The 18,242-nt window shown below is 40.0% G+C and overlaps 1 protein-coding gene across 9 annotated transcripts in view; it reads right to left on the reverse strand.

The window, feature by feature from the left end:
- The window catches only part of ATP9B (ATPase phospholipid transporting 9B), a 236,962-nt gene that overhangs the window by 132,390 nt on the left and 86,330 nt on the right, over positions 1 to 18,242 (reverse strand). For all 9 annotated transcript variants that reach the window (XM_077873965.1, XM_077873876.1, XM_077874054.1 and 6 more), the window contains one exon: positions 14,370 to 14,464. In XM_077873965.1, the coding sequence (XP_077730091.1) occupies positions 14,370 to 14,464 (95 nt within the window). The remainder of the gene's footprint in view (positions 1 to 14,369; positions 14,465 to 18,242) is intronic.

Genomic DNA, 18,242 nt, shown 5'->3' on the forward strand with positions numbered 1-18,242 from the left:
ATTTTAATGTCTCAAAGACTTAAAGGAAAACATTCTCCTAAAGATGAACAATGGGAAACCACAGAAGAGAAAAAATATTTATTTAAGGAAAAAGAACCAAATGGATATTCTAGAATTAAAAAAAATACAATATCTGAAAGAAATTTATTGGATGGACTTAACAGTAGATTGGAGATGACAGAATAGAGTCGGTAAACTTGAAGAGAGAGCAAGAGAAATAATGAATCTGAAGACACAAAGAAAGAAGCTGTAGGAAAGGATAGGCTGCAGTGCCAATGACAGGGTGTCAAGAGTTGTAATATTTTATAGTTGGGCTCCTAGAGGGAGTGGAGAAAGAATGGGGAAGGAAAACTATTTGAAGAAACAATGACTAAAAATATGCAAAATATACTGACAGCCCAGACAGATTTATGAAGCATAGAAAACCCCTAGACAGATAAATAAAATTAAAACAAAAAAATCCAAAGTCACATTGCTTAAAAAAAAAAAAAATCAAAGAGAAAAGTCTTAAAACTACTTAGAGAAAAATGACATATTACACACAGGGAACAACTAGCAGAACAACACTGATTACTCACTAGAAATAATTGAAGCAGGAGACAGTGGGACAAAGTATTTAGAGTGCTATGGAGGAAACACGGTCATCCAAGAATTCAATATTCAGCAAAAATATCCTTCAAAAAACAGATGAAATAAAGATATTTTCAGATAAACAAAAATGAGAATTCACTATTACCAGATATATATTACAAGAAATGTTAACAGAAATTCTTTAGGCTGAAGGGAAATGTTCTCTGGGATAAATTCAGTCTTTAGGAAGTGGTGGTGAGGAACAAAAATAATAAAGAACAAAAGAAAAACAAAAATCTTGTTTTCTACTTAATTTTTCCTTAAAATACATATAAAAACATTGGAACAGTTCATATACAAATATAATGCATATAAAAAAGTATATGAATGCATATAAACATAGACACATACAGAAAAGGCACAATTTGCTTGAGCATAAAGGACAGGTAGGGTAAATGGACCCATACAATGACAAGGGTCTTACATTTTATGTCAAGTGACACAACTGTAACTTTCACAGTATACTTTTAGTGAAATTTATATTATGATCTCTAGCAACTACGAAGGAAATGCAAAGCAGTGCAGCTTAGATAGAGTAAAACTAATTCCAAACATATTCAGCTAACCTAAAACCGTGAAAGAAACATCTGAGACACCAGAGCTGTGGGCCATGGACAAGGAGACAGCCTGTGAGGGAAGGTCAGGAAGAAGAGAGGGCAAGGGGACTATGGGCCAAGGTTTCTGAACAGCAGTGTTAGGCCAAAGTGTTCGAAGAATTATCCCTTGACAGGAGAAGTGTGAGTGTATGAGGAGCCAGAGGAAAGCTGAGAAGAGTGAAAGCACTGGGCACTAGGAGAGGACCACAGGTAGCCACAGACACGTAACAAAGGCTACAGTCTTGCTCTTATCTGTGGTGATGGTTGCATAGATGTACTGAGGTGTACAGTAATTATGTGCAATTCACTGTTTCCCAATTTTACCTCAATACAATTTGAAACACACACACACAATAATTAGGGGCAGTATTAAGGACTGAGCTAGAAATGTGGGTCATCCATGCCTCCTTCCCATCTCTGCCTGGGTTCTCAGAGATGCAAAACAATCCATCCTCCAGTCCCATTTACGTGTTTTTATTTCAGCACTCATGTCTTTCTAAGAGGTCTACTTTACGCATGATCTTTTTTCATAGCTTCTGTTTGGACTGTAATATCCTCTCATATCTCTTAAAATATATTAGAGATTTGTATTTATTCTCTTTTATTCCTGGAAAACCCAATTTAACCAGCCTCATCAGATCTCCTCTGTTTGTGGGAGCCCTGACTTGTGGGCTGTATATCATGCTCTATCACTTAGAGAAAATATTCTTTCACAGAAAACAAGCAGCCATCAAAAATGATATGGCTTCTTTCAGCTCTAGAAAACATCTATTTCACTGTTTACATTTCATTCATTTCCCACTTTAGGTGAGTGGGGAGCAAACAAATCTTCAAGTGGCTTAGAGTTATGGTAAGAACAAGTGTGAAAGAATGGATTCTAATAAAAGTGGTAGCCCTAACAACCCCAAAGGGAGCAACCTACTCTGAGGGCAGCAAAATCCTCCAGAAGAACTGAAAAATTTTAGTGCGTACCACTTAGGAGGATGTATGAGAGGAAATCAAAGACACTCACCAGAAAACAAAAAGAGATGACATGGCAGAGACACTTCCCACCATCCTCCCCAGCTCCTGTTAAAGACAGGACTCCCAGGCCTTCCAGGGGAACATGATCCCCCACCCACTGAACGCAGCCTTCAGCATTCTCTCTGGCCTAATGGGGTAGAGCATGACGACACGTGCTGTGGGGAGGCAGGGGGAGGCAGTCACATGGGACACAGGTGAGAGAGTCACCTGTCAATGATGCCACAGCTGCCCTCTCGGCCTCAGACCCCCCACCACTGGGTGGTGGGGGGAAGAGAAAAACTTCTCACTTAATTTGTGCTGCAACAGTTCAGGAAACAGATCTCAGGAGCAGAAAGGGATTTAATATATGGAATAAGCGGGATCCCTGGGTGGCGCAGCGGTTTGGCGCCTGCCTTTGGCCCAGGGTGCGATCCTGGAGACCTGGGATCAAATCCCACATCAGGCTCCTGGTGCATGGAGCCTGCTTCTCCCTCTGCCTATGTCTCTGCCTCTCTCTCTCTCTCTGTGACTATCATAAATAAATAAAAAAAAATTAAAAAAAATATATGGAATAAGGTCCTTCCAACATCACAGGAAAGGCTTAGATTCATGACTGAACCTCCAAAAATTGCTCTCAGGATATGACCAAAATGGCCCTCTATGGGAAACATCCTTACAATTACTGAGGTCAACACACACCCATTAAGTCTGACTCCAGGGTGCAGAGGCCACTGACCACACGGCACTTGCCACTTCCACCTGTGACACTGAGGGTGGCCCTTGACAGCAGAGAATCACCAAAGGGGCAGGAGACATCATCCTCATTTCTGCCCTACAAATGCTTTGAGAGTAGGTTTAACTTGGGAAAGCTTATTCACACACCTTCATCAAGGCCTGGAAAACACTGATGAGTTTTCCATTTTTTAGAGAACAGGGATAGTACACTGGATAAAGCATGAACACAGCAGCCCACCACAGCGGGTCTGCTATTGCACTTTAGAGTATACATTAACTAATAAAAAGTCATTTTCAAGTTAATTATGTCAAGCTGGTTTACCCAGAAAGAACACATTGTGTAATAATTGTGGACTTAGGGAAATACAACAAGGATGTTTAATAAGCAGCCAAATGACTCCTGGAATAAGGCAGGTCCAAAACCCCTTCATCATTTAAGTATTACCCTGTCACAAGTATTTTTCAAAAAATGAAGTTCTCCTATAATAGACTACCTTTTGATACATGGAAATAAAGAACAATACTAGCAACAATCCTCATTTCTACACACACATGAACATTCAGAGGAATGCATTTCATCTAGTATATTAGACATCAAATGACTGAATAATGGCACAATAATGAGAATGTCATTTGAAGCTTTTCACGATAATTTTAAAAATCATTCTGAAGTTTTCAATAATGTAGGAAAGCCTCTGCTATTAGGTCAAGGGCAACATTTGTTCGCATTACTTAAAGGTCATTAAAATACATCCTTAATCATAACATGTGGTTCATTACAAATAAAATTGCCTTTCGTTCAATAAAACTAATTAAATGTAAATGGTATTGTTTACTGCTATATGGATCTTTTGAAATAAATCAGCAAGTCATGATTTATTGTGACCTCATTGTTGTTAATAAATTTGCCTGATCACAAAAGCCAGAAACACATTTCCCAAATATCTATGGATCCCTGAGAAGCATGCCTTCTAGCTGCCTGTGTGTAGTCACGAGAAGCTGAGCCTGCCATCACAGGGCCCACTGCACAGCTATTATCAAATGGTTTGCTCGAACTTTAATGGTCTGATCGCATCCAGTGATAAGAGAATACCACAAAATCGGAGATGACATTCTTGGTGGCGTCCTCAGTTCTTCAAGAAAAGCTCTGAGGTCTGCAGGTTTACTACTACTTGCTGTTATAAGGCTCAACAGATGATGTGACACCAAGTCCATTACAGCAGAAACAGAGAAGTCAGAGTGAAGGAAGAGGGGAAGAGTAAGCTATCAAATGAATAACCAAACTGTCATGCCTAAATCCATAATGAAATTAGAGCTCTTTTTCCTACAAAATCTAAATATATGCCAAATTATATGAAGCTACAAATTGAAATTAATGAACCAGAAATTCAGTTAAACTTCCTTTTTCCTACAATATACAGCTTTTTAGTTTTATGGTCATATCAAAGGTACAAATGAGAACAGAGTAGGATTTCAACTAGTCTTCTAAGACCTAACTTACATGCAATAAATTGTGCATGTTTAAAGTGTACATCTGTGTGCCCCTGAACACTTGTACCTGCCTAAGACATCACCACAGCCAAGCTACAGGACATTTCCAACACCTCATCTGCAGGACTGCTCTACCCCGGGCTCCATCACAAAGTGGATGGGCTTTCCTAGAATTCTGCATTACTATGGACACTTCAGGTACTCTTATTTGTTATTTTTTGCTTTTTCTTTCAGACACATTCTTTCTAACACAGTGTTTTAACTTTGCACTTTCCTTTCTACCACTCTTTCCAAAATAAAGCTACTACCAATGATGATTTAGTGCCAGCATTTCCAACTGCCCAAGCCAGTGACTCTGGAACTCTTGCAAAGGAGACGGAGTGGGAAAGACCAGGTGGGGCCCCCATCTGTGCATGACAGCAAACAGAAATCTTTCCCAGTCCATTATGATTCATCATCTTTATCTCTCCTCCCCCTTAACCCTGGAGGGTTCACTGAGGAGGTACACCAGAAAAAGAAAACCCGGACACAAAGGAGAAACATGCCACTGAGAAATAGCACCAACCCCCCAAATTGGCTCAAATCACATCAGGAAGTCAATAGGCTGCAAGAACATCTTGTGATAAAAACTAATCCATTTTAACAAATAGTATGAGAATTGTAAGCTAGATATCCTAAGTAATAAGGTGACAGCACAGCCTTACTTTGCCATGTGAAGTAAAGCAAAGCAGACAGAAAACACAGAGAGTCTGAGTAAGTCTGGGAAAGAGCTGAGAAAGGAGGAGACCGTAGGGCGAATTCACAGGCTCCGGCATGATTCAGCCCACGTCACAGCACGTGATACAAAAGAACCCATTCAACACTCATTCATACGACAGTGTTTTAGCCACACAGATGTAGTGACATGATTAAACTTCCTTCTCCATGAGTCTATGTGCAGGGAATGCATTAAGAATTCTAAAATGTAAAGGCTAATGACCAGCTTCTCACTGCCTACTGACATTTAAAGTGGTTAAAATGATAAACGAATATTGGTAGGAAAAGAGCCTTCTGATCACAACGAAAAATCTGTAATCATAAAGGAAAACAAATAATTACACAAATAAAATTTAAAATACCTATATGGCGAAAGATATTCTAAAGCAGGAAGTCAAGAGGGAGACTAGAAGTCTAGCTATATTTGCAATACACACTTGGCAAAAGTAGGGAGAAAGAGGCTTACATACACTTATGTTGACAGTTTAAAATGGTGAGACCAGTTGGCGGCAATTTGAAACTCTTGCAAAAAGAGTAAGCTAAAAAAAAAAAGTGAGCTATTTATTCAGTAAGTGGTATTGCTGCAACTGGCTAACAAGTTATTTTCTTAAGTCTGATTTCCCACTCACAGTTTGACTCAAAATAAATACCAGATGGACAGGAGATATTACATGTAAAGCAGGAGTTGTTTTCAAAATAATAATTTAGGGATGCCTGGGTGGATCAGCGGTTGGGCGCCTGCCTTCAGCTCAGGGCATGATCCTGAAGTCCAGGGATTGAGTCCCACATCAGGCTCCCCGTGGGGAGCCTGCTTCTCTGTCTATGCCTCTGCCTCTCTCTCTCTCTGTGTCTCTCATGAATAAATAAATAAAATCTTGTTTTTTAAAAGGTAATCATTTAAAATATAATCATGGAGTGGAAAAATGCTAAACATAAAACCAAAGGCAGCAACCATTTTTTTTATTTTTAGAAGTTGTTTTTATTGAAATACATCTAATATAGAACATTGTGCAAATTTCAAGGGGCACAACAGGTTGACAGATACATTAGGCATTGTAGTAGGGCTGCCACCATGGCTAGGGTAATGAGCACTACATCACCAGCTTACCAACATGTGCCATCCTCACATTAGCAGTAGGCCCTCAGAGAAACACATTAGCCTTCCACAGGATAGAAGAAACCATAAATGAAAACACTTAGACGAGACCTAAAGAAATGGGAGTCTGACCCACAATTAACAAAGTGTACATAAAGACCTCTACACACAACAGGAAAATAAGCAGACACCACAAACAGAAATTTATAAAATAAAAATATATAAGAAACAGACTTTCATAGGTAAGAGGTATCTTCAGCCTCACAAAAAAATTGTCAATATAAACAAAATGCCATTTCCATGTCCATCAGATGGGAGAAGATAGGCCAACTGACCAATACACAGGAGATGTGCGTGCTGCTGCAGTCTTGCAGGTAGCATTTTGGCACAAGAACCAAAATCCGGGATCCCTGGGTGGCGCAGCGGTCTGGCGCCTGCCTTTGGCCCAGGGCGCGATCCTGGAGACCTGGGATCGAATCCCACGTCGGGCTCCCGGTGCATGGAGCCTGCTTCTCCCTCTCCCTCTGCCTGTGTCTCTGCCTCTCTCTCTCTCTGTGTGTGACTATCATAAATAAATTAAAAAATTAAAAAAAAAAAAGGAAGAACCAAAATCCTACAACTATGTCTATCTTTTGAGTTCTAACACTATTTAGAAAACGTCAAAACTGTTAACGTTCATATGTACCAATAAATACCAGGCTGGTTACTGAAGTTATAACTTGTCCAGCACCAAGCAGCTAATAAAGCACTTGGAGAGAAACACATTTTTTGACATAAAAGATGACACAAAACATACTGCTGGAAAAGGAAAAAAGTACATATAGCATCATCCATCCATGCAGATGCATGAAGGAAAGGGTGGAGAAGTGGTGCCGCCAGGAATAACTTTTACCCAAATGTGAATGGTAAATACTAATGAATACAATTATGACTGTTTTCCATCTTTTTTATGATGTATATATTATTTTCAATGGTATTACTATTATCAGCAAGAAAAATAAATCTCCATTTCTTTTTGGCAAGAATGAGTCCTACGAAAAAGGGCTGAAATGCAGTGGAGGCTGAGGCAGGAGGACAGTCCATGCTTGTTGCTCGAGGACCCATCCCCCTGGCAGGGATGGCCCTACAGCAATCAAATCCACCACAAACAAAGACCTGTTAACTTGGTGTTTGAAAATGCTATGCTCGACAAACCACCTTTTAATTTAAGAACAAGCTTTGAAAAAATCACATTTATTCACAAGCTGCTAAACTAAGAAAATAAAATCAATGATTTTGAAAAAAGAAAAAATATATATCATTTACAATATCCAGCATCCAATATCACCAGACATGCAAAGAAGCAGAAATTGTGACCTGTAACAGGAGAATAATTAAAAACTAGAAACGGGCACCTCGGTGGCTCAGTCATTAAGCATCCAACTCTTGGTTTCAGCTCAGGTCATGATCTCAGGGTTCTGAGACTGAACTCCATGTTGAGCTTCTCAATCAGTGGGGAGTCTGCTTGAGATGTTCTCTCTCTCTCTCTCTCTCTCTCTCTCTCTCTCTCTCTCCTCTGCCCCTCCCCCTGCTCACATGTGCATATGTATACTCTCTAATAAATATAAATCTTAAAAAAAAAAAAACTAGAAATATACCAAGAAAAAAGAGACAATGGCATTAGGAAATGAAGAATAAGTATTATACACGTGAAATATCTGGAACCTCCATATATTAAAAATACAATATTTGGAATAAAAAATTTGCTGGATGGTCTTCATAGAAGACTTCAGAAGATAAAATCAGTGAATTTAAAGACAGAGCAACAGAAACTATCAAATAGAGTCACAGAAAGAAAGAGCAAGAGACTTCAATGACCTGTGAACATATGTGGTCTAACACACATATCACTGATATGCCAGATTGGGGGGGTGGGGTGGGGCAGAAAGGCCCCAAAAATAAAGGCTAAAAGTTTTTGAAATGGGGTAGAAAAAAATCATGAATCTCCAGATCCAAGAAGTTCAACAAACACTAAGCAAGACAAAACAAGATACATACAAATTCCTGAAAGCAGTCATCACAAAAAAACATCTTTAAAATATCTAGAGAAGGGATGGGACACCTGGGTAGTTCAATGGTTGAGTGTCTGCCTTCAGCTCAGGTCATGATCCCAAGGTCCTAGGATAGAGTCCCACACCGGGTTCCCTGCTCCTCAGGGAGTCTGCTTCTCCCTTTGTATCTCTCTCTCTCTCTCTTTCTCTGTCTCTCATGAATAAGTAAATAAAATCTTAAAAAACATGTCTAGAGAAAAAGGAGATAAAGAGGAGATAAGGATGGCCACAGTGTTTCAGAACTACATATCCTGTAAGGCAGAGCAATGGTAGCGCTGAGACAGTAGGTAGAGACAAGGAAAACTGTCAAACCAAAACTTGAAAAACCTCTTCCAAAAATAAAGGTGAAATAAAGACAGTTTTCTTTTCTTTTCTTTTTTGTAAAGATGTTATTTATTTATTCATGAGAGACACAAAGAGAGGCAGAGACACAGGCAGAGGGAGAAGCAGGCTCCCTATGGGGAGCCCAATGATCTCAGGACCTCAGGATCATGACCTGAGCCAAAGGCAGATGCTCAACCACTAAGCCAACCAGGCACCCCTGAAGACAGTTTTAAAGCACAAACTTTAATCTAGTAGACTCCTCTTACAAAAACTACTGAAGGAAGTTCTTTGAGTTGAAGTAAAGTCACATTGCAAGTTGGATCCATCTACAGGACAGAGGACTCAGGAACGAGTAAATGTACAGGACAGCGGAAAAAGCGGTATTTATTTTTTTAATAACATGCTTAGCTACTTTTTTTTTCAAGATTTATTTCTTTTTAGTGGGGGAGGGGCAGAGGGATAGGAAGGGAAGGTCCCCAGCAGACTCGCCATGGAGCCCCAAGATTGTGACCTGAGCCAAAATCAAGAGTCAGATACTTTACTGACTGAGCCACCCAGGCACCCCACATGTTTGACTGCTTTAAACAAAAAATACGTATATTCTATGGTGAAGTTCGTAACATGTATAAGTAAAACATGTAAGACAATCACAAGAGATGAGAAGAACTGGAAGTCTAACTGTGCCAGTTTCTTAAATTACATACAATATGGTATTGTGCCATATTGGAGAAATATTATGGTGCGTTAGTAACACATATTGGAAATCGCAGAACCCACCACTACAAAATAGAACTAAAGGTGAAAGGGGCAACTGGGTGGCTCAGATGGTGAAGCACCTGCCTTTGACTCAGATCATGATCTCAGATAAGATCTCTCTCTCTCTCAAATGAATAAACAGTATCTCTAAAAAAATAAACCTTTTAGGGCAGCCTGGGTGGCTCAGCCGCTTAGCCCTTCCTTCAGCCCAGGGGGTGATCCTGGAAACCCAGGATCAAGGCCCACATCAAGTTCCCTGCATGAAGCCTGCTTCTCCCTCTGCCTGTGTCTCTGCCTTTCTCTGTCTCTTTCTGTGTCTCTCATGAATATAAAATCTTTAAAAAAAATAAAAATAAAATAAATAAAAATTTTAAAATTTTAAAATTTTAAAAAAGAACTAATGGTTATAGCAATAATGGTAATTAAATGAAAACCTAAAATAATACCTAAAGATGGAAAAAAGGAACAAAGAGATAAGTAGAAAATAAACAGCAAGCCTTTAACTCAACCATTACTAATAATTATGGTAAATATGTTATTTAATTAATTAAATACTTTCCCACAAAGTAAACTTGCGACTCTGTTTCAAGAGTGAAGACGTTCAGTACTAAAAAAATTAATAAGTAACACCAATCTCACATCAACTACCTCAAATACAGGAGGTAGTTTTATGAGGCCAACTCATTTTATGAGGCCAGCACACCAAACGCATTACAACAAAAGCAAAACGACAAACATAAACCAAAGCAACAAAATCAATATTCCTCATTAATATGGGCACAAAAATCCTTCCCAAGGGCCGCCTGGGTGGCTCAGTGGTTGAGTGTGTCTACCTTTGGCTCAGGGTGTGATCCTGGAATCCTGGGATCAAGTCCTGCAATGGGCTCCCCACAGGGAGCCTGCTTCTCCCTCTGCCTATGTCTTTGCCTCTCTCTGTCTCTCTCATGAATAAATAAATAACATCTTTAAAAAATCCTTCCCAAAATATGAGCAAGTCAAAAGCTGCATTATGTGAAAAGGACACTCAGTATGAACAGATGTGTTCTGGTTTATCCCAGGACTATGAGGTTGATACAATCCATAAATCCATATAGATCATCCTAGTAACAGATGAAAGAAAACCATATAATTGGGATTCCTGGGTGGCTCAGCGGTTTACCGCCTGCCTTTGGCCTGGGGTATGATCCTGGAGTCCCGGGATCAAGTCTCACATCGGGCTCCCTGCATGGAGCCTGCTTTTCCCTCTGCCTGTGTCCCTGCCTCTCTCTCTCTCTCTCTGTGTCTCTCATGAATAAATAAATAAAATCTTAAAAAAAAAAAAGAAAAAAGAAAACCATATAATCATGTCAATAAACAAAAACTTTTGAAAAATCCAATCCCCATCCATGAAAAAACCTCTCTGCAAACTAGGAACAGAAAGAATTTCCTCAGCCTGATACAAGGAATCTTTAAAAAAAAAAAAAAACCTACAGCTACCATCACACATGATGTTAAAAAAGCTCCATGTTCCCCGAGATTGGAAAGGAAACAAGGATGAATGGTTTCACCACTTCTGTTCAGCAACGCATTAGAGATTGCAGCCAGTGTGATACTGCAAGTAGAAGAAAGAGAAGGCTGTCTATGCACACTTGATATAGAGTATAGACAATATAGCTCTGTGGAAGAGCTACATTGTCTTCTTTGCACATGACATGATCATTCATAGACAACATTCTAGGGAATTAAACAAAAGCCACTAAAAAGACATGAACAGACATTTCACCAAAGAGGATATATAACAGATGGTAAACAAGTACGTGAAACAATGTTCCGGGGGCATCTGGGTGGGTCAGTCAGTGACTCTTAGTTTCAGCTCAGGTCATGATCTCAGGCCACGAAATGGAACCCCATGTCGGGCTCTACGCTCAGTGTGTAGTCGGCTTCAGATTCTCTCTCCCTCTCCCTCTTGCCTGCACTTTCTCTCTCTCTCACAAATAAATAAAAATGTTTAGCCTTACTAGCCATGATAGAAACACAAACTAAAATGAGCTATCACAGCACACTTATTGAAATAACTAAAATTAAAACATGACGCCACTAAGTACCAGCAAGGCTATGGAGAAACTACAGCACTCATGCACTGTTGGCTGTTTTACAGTATAGCCACGTTGAAAGACACTTGGGCAGTTTGTGCATGCACACTTTCCCACACACCCCTGACTTGTGACTTAGTGATTTACTAGCTCCCCACCTGTTCCTGTCTACTGTGAAGTGGGCAAAGGTCAGCTAGTTAGTGGGAAAGAGTGTCAACCTCAACTATTACCTTCATTAGTTGGTCCAAGAAAATCTGCTTTCCCTCATTCACAATCAATCGATTGTACTAACCCCCATCATATAAATCACTTATAATATCCTACAGAATTTTTAAAAACTATCCCTAATTCTCAGAACACTGAGAATTAAAAGACTGAAAACAAATCCTCAAAGCGGTAGGCCACCTGGCATTCACAGAGAAACTGATCCAGAACAGCAGTTTGGACAATTTTCAAAAATAACGTCAGGGGGCGCCTGGTGGCTCAGTGGTTGAGCATCTGCCTTTGGTTTGGGTCGTGACCCCGGGGTCCTGGGATCAAGTCCCACACTGGGCTCCCTGCAGGGAGTCTGCTTCTCCCTTTGCCTGTGTCTCTGCCTCTCTCTGTGTCTCTCATGAATGAATGAATGAATGAATGAATGAATGAATAAATCTTTAAAAACAAAAATACTTTCTGACCTGAAGAATGGTGCAGATTCATAGATCTACAAGAGATACGAGAATACTTCCACATCTAAGAAAGGATCAGTTACAAACAGGACAGACTTTGCACATATCTGGTTTTATCAAGTCAATACTATACATCACACAAGCATATATATTAATTTTTAATTGGCAAACACCAATTCAAAAACAGCAAAAGGGCAAACAAATAAACACAAATTTCTAGTGAATATACAGTGGAAAATTCAACCATACTGGTAAACAAAGAGGTAAAAATTAAAACAATGAATGGTCCAAATTTTCTCTATCAATTTGAGATTTTGTCTTCAACAGTTATTATTAGTGTTCTGAAGCACATTCACCAATAATCACATTCTGCTGCTTACAGGGGTTTGGGCACAACTCTTCAGAGATGACCTACTGGGATCTGAAATCACAGGCATTCCTTTACACACACCCTGTTCTACTTTTCAGAATTTACCTGAAAAAGGAAGACTTGCTATTTACATGCAGCCTTTTAATGTTTATATATTAAAAAAAACAAAAAAACAAAATGAAGAGTTGCGTACTTGCTCCCACCATGACAGAGTTGCACCTGGTTAGCTGATGAGCTGAGCAGGGGGTCATTCTCTAGCTCAGGGGTTAGGAAACCAAGACCTGGGGCTCAAATCCAGCAACCTGCACTCTCTTCTGTTATCACCCTTGGGGTAAGAATGGTGGTTGTTTTTAATTTTTAAAGGGTTGGAAAAAGAAAAAGAAAAAAAGGAAAGAAGAAAGAAGAAAGGAGAAAAGAAAGAAAAGAAAGAAAGAAAGAAAGAAAAGAAAAGAAAAGGAAAGAAAGAAAGAAGAAAGAAAGAAAGAAGAAAGAAAGAAGAAAGAAAGAAAGAGAGAGGAGTAGGAAAGGCAGAAGGATAGGGTAAGTCTGTGACAGACATATTACATGACCCACATTGTTATGTGACGATGAATAAATGTACAAAGGAAAGAATCAGCAACTGTTCACTAGCGACCAGTCTTTGGAAGATATACATGAAACATATAAAAGAAAGAATTTCAACCTAAGGACTACTTAAAGTATAGACAACTAAACATACATAAAGAGCAAATATTTTCCAGTCTTACACATGTCAGGCTACATAGTTTCCAAAAGGTTCAGTGTACACAAGAATGAGGATGTCCCCCACTGTCCACTTAAACTAGCTATAAACCACATGCAATAAAAGCAGAGACTCCTTTCCAAACCCAACCAATCTAAGGAAAGTGATCTAATCTACATTACCCCATCTCCCACTCCTTCCCCAACAACTGCCCGAGTCAAAGGTCACTCTTAGACCACCTCAAGTTTTCTTTACTCTCCATGGCGTATCAGCAGATGATGTAAGAAAAAACGAAGCTCCTCTCATTCAAATATATACTACATCTAACACAAGCACCAAATGGCCCCAACTGTGGTTTTGTTTAAAAAAAAAAAAAAAAAAAATTGTGCCAGCTTAGGAGATTCTCAGCATTTGTAAGAGATTAATGAAAATGATGAAATATTGTTCTCTCTAATCCTACCTCTTGCCTACTCCCCAGCAACAAAGGGACACTGTGCAAAGACCAAGTAAGGTGCCTGACAGTGTCCTCCTCCTCTCTCTCGGTCACAAGAACTAGACACAGTAACACTCTCCTCTCTCCTAATCAAAGAGGGTTCTCTACTGTCACAAGAAAAGTAGAGTGGACGTGCCAGTCTCCAAAAGGAGGCTAACTTCCCTCTGAGTTCCACAGTCTGCCAACACTATGGAAACCAGACCACCAGGGAGTTCAGTCAATTAGCAATAATGGGCTCATTTAACCCTGCCAAAAGTCTCAATCTTGAAGATTACTCAACTGCAAGGTTTAACAATAAAAATCAGAAGGAAAAGGAAAGTGAGAGAAAAGAAAAAAAGACCAAAGTGTCCAGCAAATGGGAACACTGCAAACCACACCTAGAACAGGTCACATTTCAAGACATCAGAGAAATTACTTTGGTTGATTTTCAATGACCCTTTGTTACTAATAAAAAAATATTATTTTTACAAAGAGTGCATTCAAGAAGTCAACTGGTATACAAGGAAATGTTTGCTGCCTGAAAATGAAGAGTAGTAGTAAAATGACATTGTAATCTCATGAACGCTCACCCCCAAGGCTGGAAGCCTCTGTGTGCAGCTCACCGCCACCTTCAGCTTCCAATCAGTTTCACCATCAAGCTGATCAGTTCGAATAAAACACGAACCTTGGAATGAGAGAAGAAAGTTCCAGAGTTACAGGTGCTTTCAGACCACAATTGTGCAGCAAAGTGGGATACAGAAAGGATGCAGCTAGAGCTTCACATAAACAAAAGTCCTTAAAAGCCCTTCTACATCTGATTCACAAACAAGTGTGCTAACAAGATACAGATGCCTCCTATGTGGTATTCTTGCCTACTGAGACTTAATATTAATTAGTGCTTCATTTTAGAAAAACTACATCAATCATTTCTACCTTTAATTCATGTTTTAATAATAAAATAAGTCAATACACAAAAATATCCATGAGTGTGTTCCATAACTTTGCTAATAAATCATCTGATCTGCCACGATAAAACATATGTTCAATAATAAAAGCATAGCTAAAATGTCAAAACCCAGGTAAGATTTATTGTCATACCCTACCAAATTTTAAACATGAAAAACTATTAAATAACAAAACTCCATTCACCCTTTGACCATCAGTATTTCTATCACATCATTTCTCAGAACCTATCCTAAGATAGAACAGCAAAACACAAAATGACATACACGTAAGATGATCTTCTAACTTTATTTATTGTAATAAAAGACTGGGAACAGATAATGTGAGAATCAATGAATAAAAGGGAGCACAAGCAGCTGTGTAACAAAGATAGGATGGAAGACAGGACCCAGACAGGAGACAGGGAGGGACACACAAAGCGAGAGAGGGAGAAAGGGAGAGAGGGAGAGGGAGGGAGACGGAGGGAGAGAGAGGGAGGGAGACAAGGAGGGAGGAAGAAGAGAAAGAAATGAGAAAGGCCTCCACTTTTCCTGTTAACAGTCTAGAGTGTACATGGCGGAGAGAGGAAAGCCAGGTGTCAACACTGTGCACAGAATAACACCATGCACTGAAGAGCCAGGTGGCAGAGGGAGGAAGTGTGTGGGTGTGGATGTGGGGATGACCTCTGCAGGGGAGAAAGGCGGGGAGGGAGGGGCTGGAAGAGAGGCCCCATCTGTTTTGTACTGCTCATTGTGAAATTATACATATTGTACACAATTTAAAAAAGCAAATCACCTTTAACTTTGTAAAAGCAATCCCTAAAAACAGTCCCTAAAAACAAGCATAAAAAACAAAGTAATAGTAGTTTCATCACCAAATAAATTCAAGGGACTGATGGCTTTTTAAACTTAATTATAAAATAGTTACATATGTACACCTTAGTGAATTACGTAAACATAACTCACCCTTGTACCCCTGAGAGACCCCTGAGAAGATCCTGTGTGTCCCCGTCCCACAAGCCCTCCCTGTCTCCTCGTAACACTATTGTCGCTTGCACTTCTTTGCTTTGATTTGGAGTTTATCCCCCAAATGTACATCCCAAGACACTACAGTTGAGCCTGGTCCTTTCTGGGTATGCCCTCAAAGTCTCGTTTTATCTACAGGCCCTCTCTGGTTTGCATTCCACTGACTGAACACTTCTAATCCTGGCCAACCATCTCCCTTTCCCTTGTGGGTCCTGTAACCCTGGCTCCAGCACTCAGAGCCCAGCTCACACTCCACAGACCCTGGTACCATATCCAGTCTTTGCTCTGCTCTGATGCCAGCAGCCCTTTGTACTCAAAGTGCACATCCATGACTGCAGTACAGGTTCAAGAAAGTGGAAGGAAGCCTACCCCTCCTTTTTACCTTTGAGCTAGAATAAAATGTAAAATGAGAAGCATCTGCTCTTTGGATTTGGTCTGGTCACCTGGTGAAACAGTTCCTATAAGAAAACATTGATTCCTTATTGTAATTTATTCACACTTCAAGACAATGAGTTGGCCCCCTGCCATCCTCGGGAGAAGGCCAGTTAGGGCAAGTGCATTCACGTGTGCACGCACTATGTGTGCTGGATGAGCTACAGTAATCGAGAAGTTTCACTGCAATGTTGTTACTGTTATTACGGAGTCTCAAGTTGACCTACTCTTGGGATGGGGGACGGGATCTGATTTCCAGACTTACCACATTATAAAGGTTCAAATGTCAATGTTCAACAAAAATTACAAGGCACACAGAGAAACGGGAGAGTATGGCCAATTTAAAGAAAAAAAAAAAAAAAGATAAACAACAAATACTGTCCCTGAAAAAGACCTGACGCCAAATCCACTAGACAAAGACTAGTCTAAAAGATGCTCAAAGAACTGAAGAAAGATGTAGAAAGTCAAGAAAACAAATGATGAACAAAATGGAATCAATAGAGAGAAAAAACTTTTATAAAAAGAAAAAGAAATTCAAGAGCTGACAAATACAGTAATCACAATGAAAAATGCCCTGGAGGGAGTTGAAGGCAGAAGGAAGATCAGCAAACCTGAAGACAGGACAACACAAGTGGTCCAGCCTGAGGGACAGAAAGAGAGAGAACTGAAAAACCCCAAGCAGAGACTGAGGGGCCCATGGGACCCAGCACTTGATCCAACACACACACTGTGGGAGTCCCAAAGGAGGAGAGACAAAGGGGAAAAATCATTACTGAAAACATCCCTGATGTGATGAAAGACACACAGCTAAGAAGCTCAAAGAGGGTCAAGTCAGATGAAGTCGGAGAGACCCAACTGGAGACATGTTATAACCAGACTTTCAAAAGACAAAGAAGTGTGAAAGAAGCAAGAGAGAAGAGACTCATCACATCTAAGGGATCTTCAATAAGATTATCTGTGGATTTTTCATCAAAAACTTTGGATCTGAGACAAAGTCACCAATCCGGTTAAAGTGCTGTAAGAAGAAAAACCTGTCAACCAAGAATCCTATATCCAGCTAAACTGTGCTGCAAGGTGAGAGAGAAATCAAGACATTACTAGATAAGAGCAAAAACGGTCCCTTCAGGAAATGGTGCTGCAACAACTCCACACCCACATGTGACAACAGCATCCAGAGAGACCTTATATCCTTCTCAAAAATTAACTCAAAAGGGGCCACAGACCTAAATGTAAAATGTAAAATGCAAAACCATGGAAGTCCTGGACAAGAACACCTGGAGAAAACCTAGGTGACCCTAGTGTTGTATGGTGACCACTTTTTGGATACAGCACCAAAGATGTGAGCCAGGAAGAGAAACAGGTGATAAGCTGGACTTCACTAAAATTCAAAACTTCTGTTCTGCAAAAAACAGTATCAAGAGAATGAGAAGACAAGCCACAGACTAGGAGGGAGAATGTTCCCAAAACACATAGCTGACAAAGGACTGTTATTCAAAATACACAAAGAACTCTTACAACTCAACAATAAGAAACCCATCTGATTAAAAAACAGGCTATAGATCTAAAGAAGACACACGGATGGCAAGTAAGCACATAATCCTATGTCACCGGGGAAACAAGTTACCACCACAAGGAGACACCACTGTAACCCTATGAGAATGGCCCAAGTCATTGACGGGGGATGGGGAGCAACAGAAATCCATATTCGCTGGCAGAGGGGGTGCAGCATGGCGCCGCCAGTGTGGAAGACAGTTTGTGGTTTCTCACAAAGCTAAACATAACCACAGCGTATTACCCAGCAACTGTGCTCCTTGGCCTTGACCCAAAGGACGTGAGAACTTAAGCCACACAAAACCTGCACACAGATTTTACAGCAGCTTTTATCATAACTGCCAAGGCTTGGAAACAACTGGGATGTCCTTCAATAGGTAAATGAATAAACTCTGGTGCATCCAGACAATGAGGAATTATTCAGCCCTAAAAAGAAATGAGCTGTTAGACCATGAAAGACACAGAGAGACTTCATGATGCCTGCCACTCGGTACAGTGTGAGGAGAGAATCTG

Source organism: Canis aureus, chromosome 1, assembly GCF_053574225.1.
Source record: "Canis aureus isolate CA01 chromosome 1, VMU_Caureus_v.1.0, whole genome shotgun sequence".
NCBI lineage: Eukaryota > Metazoa > Chordata > Mammalia > Carnivora > Canidae > Canis > Canis aureus.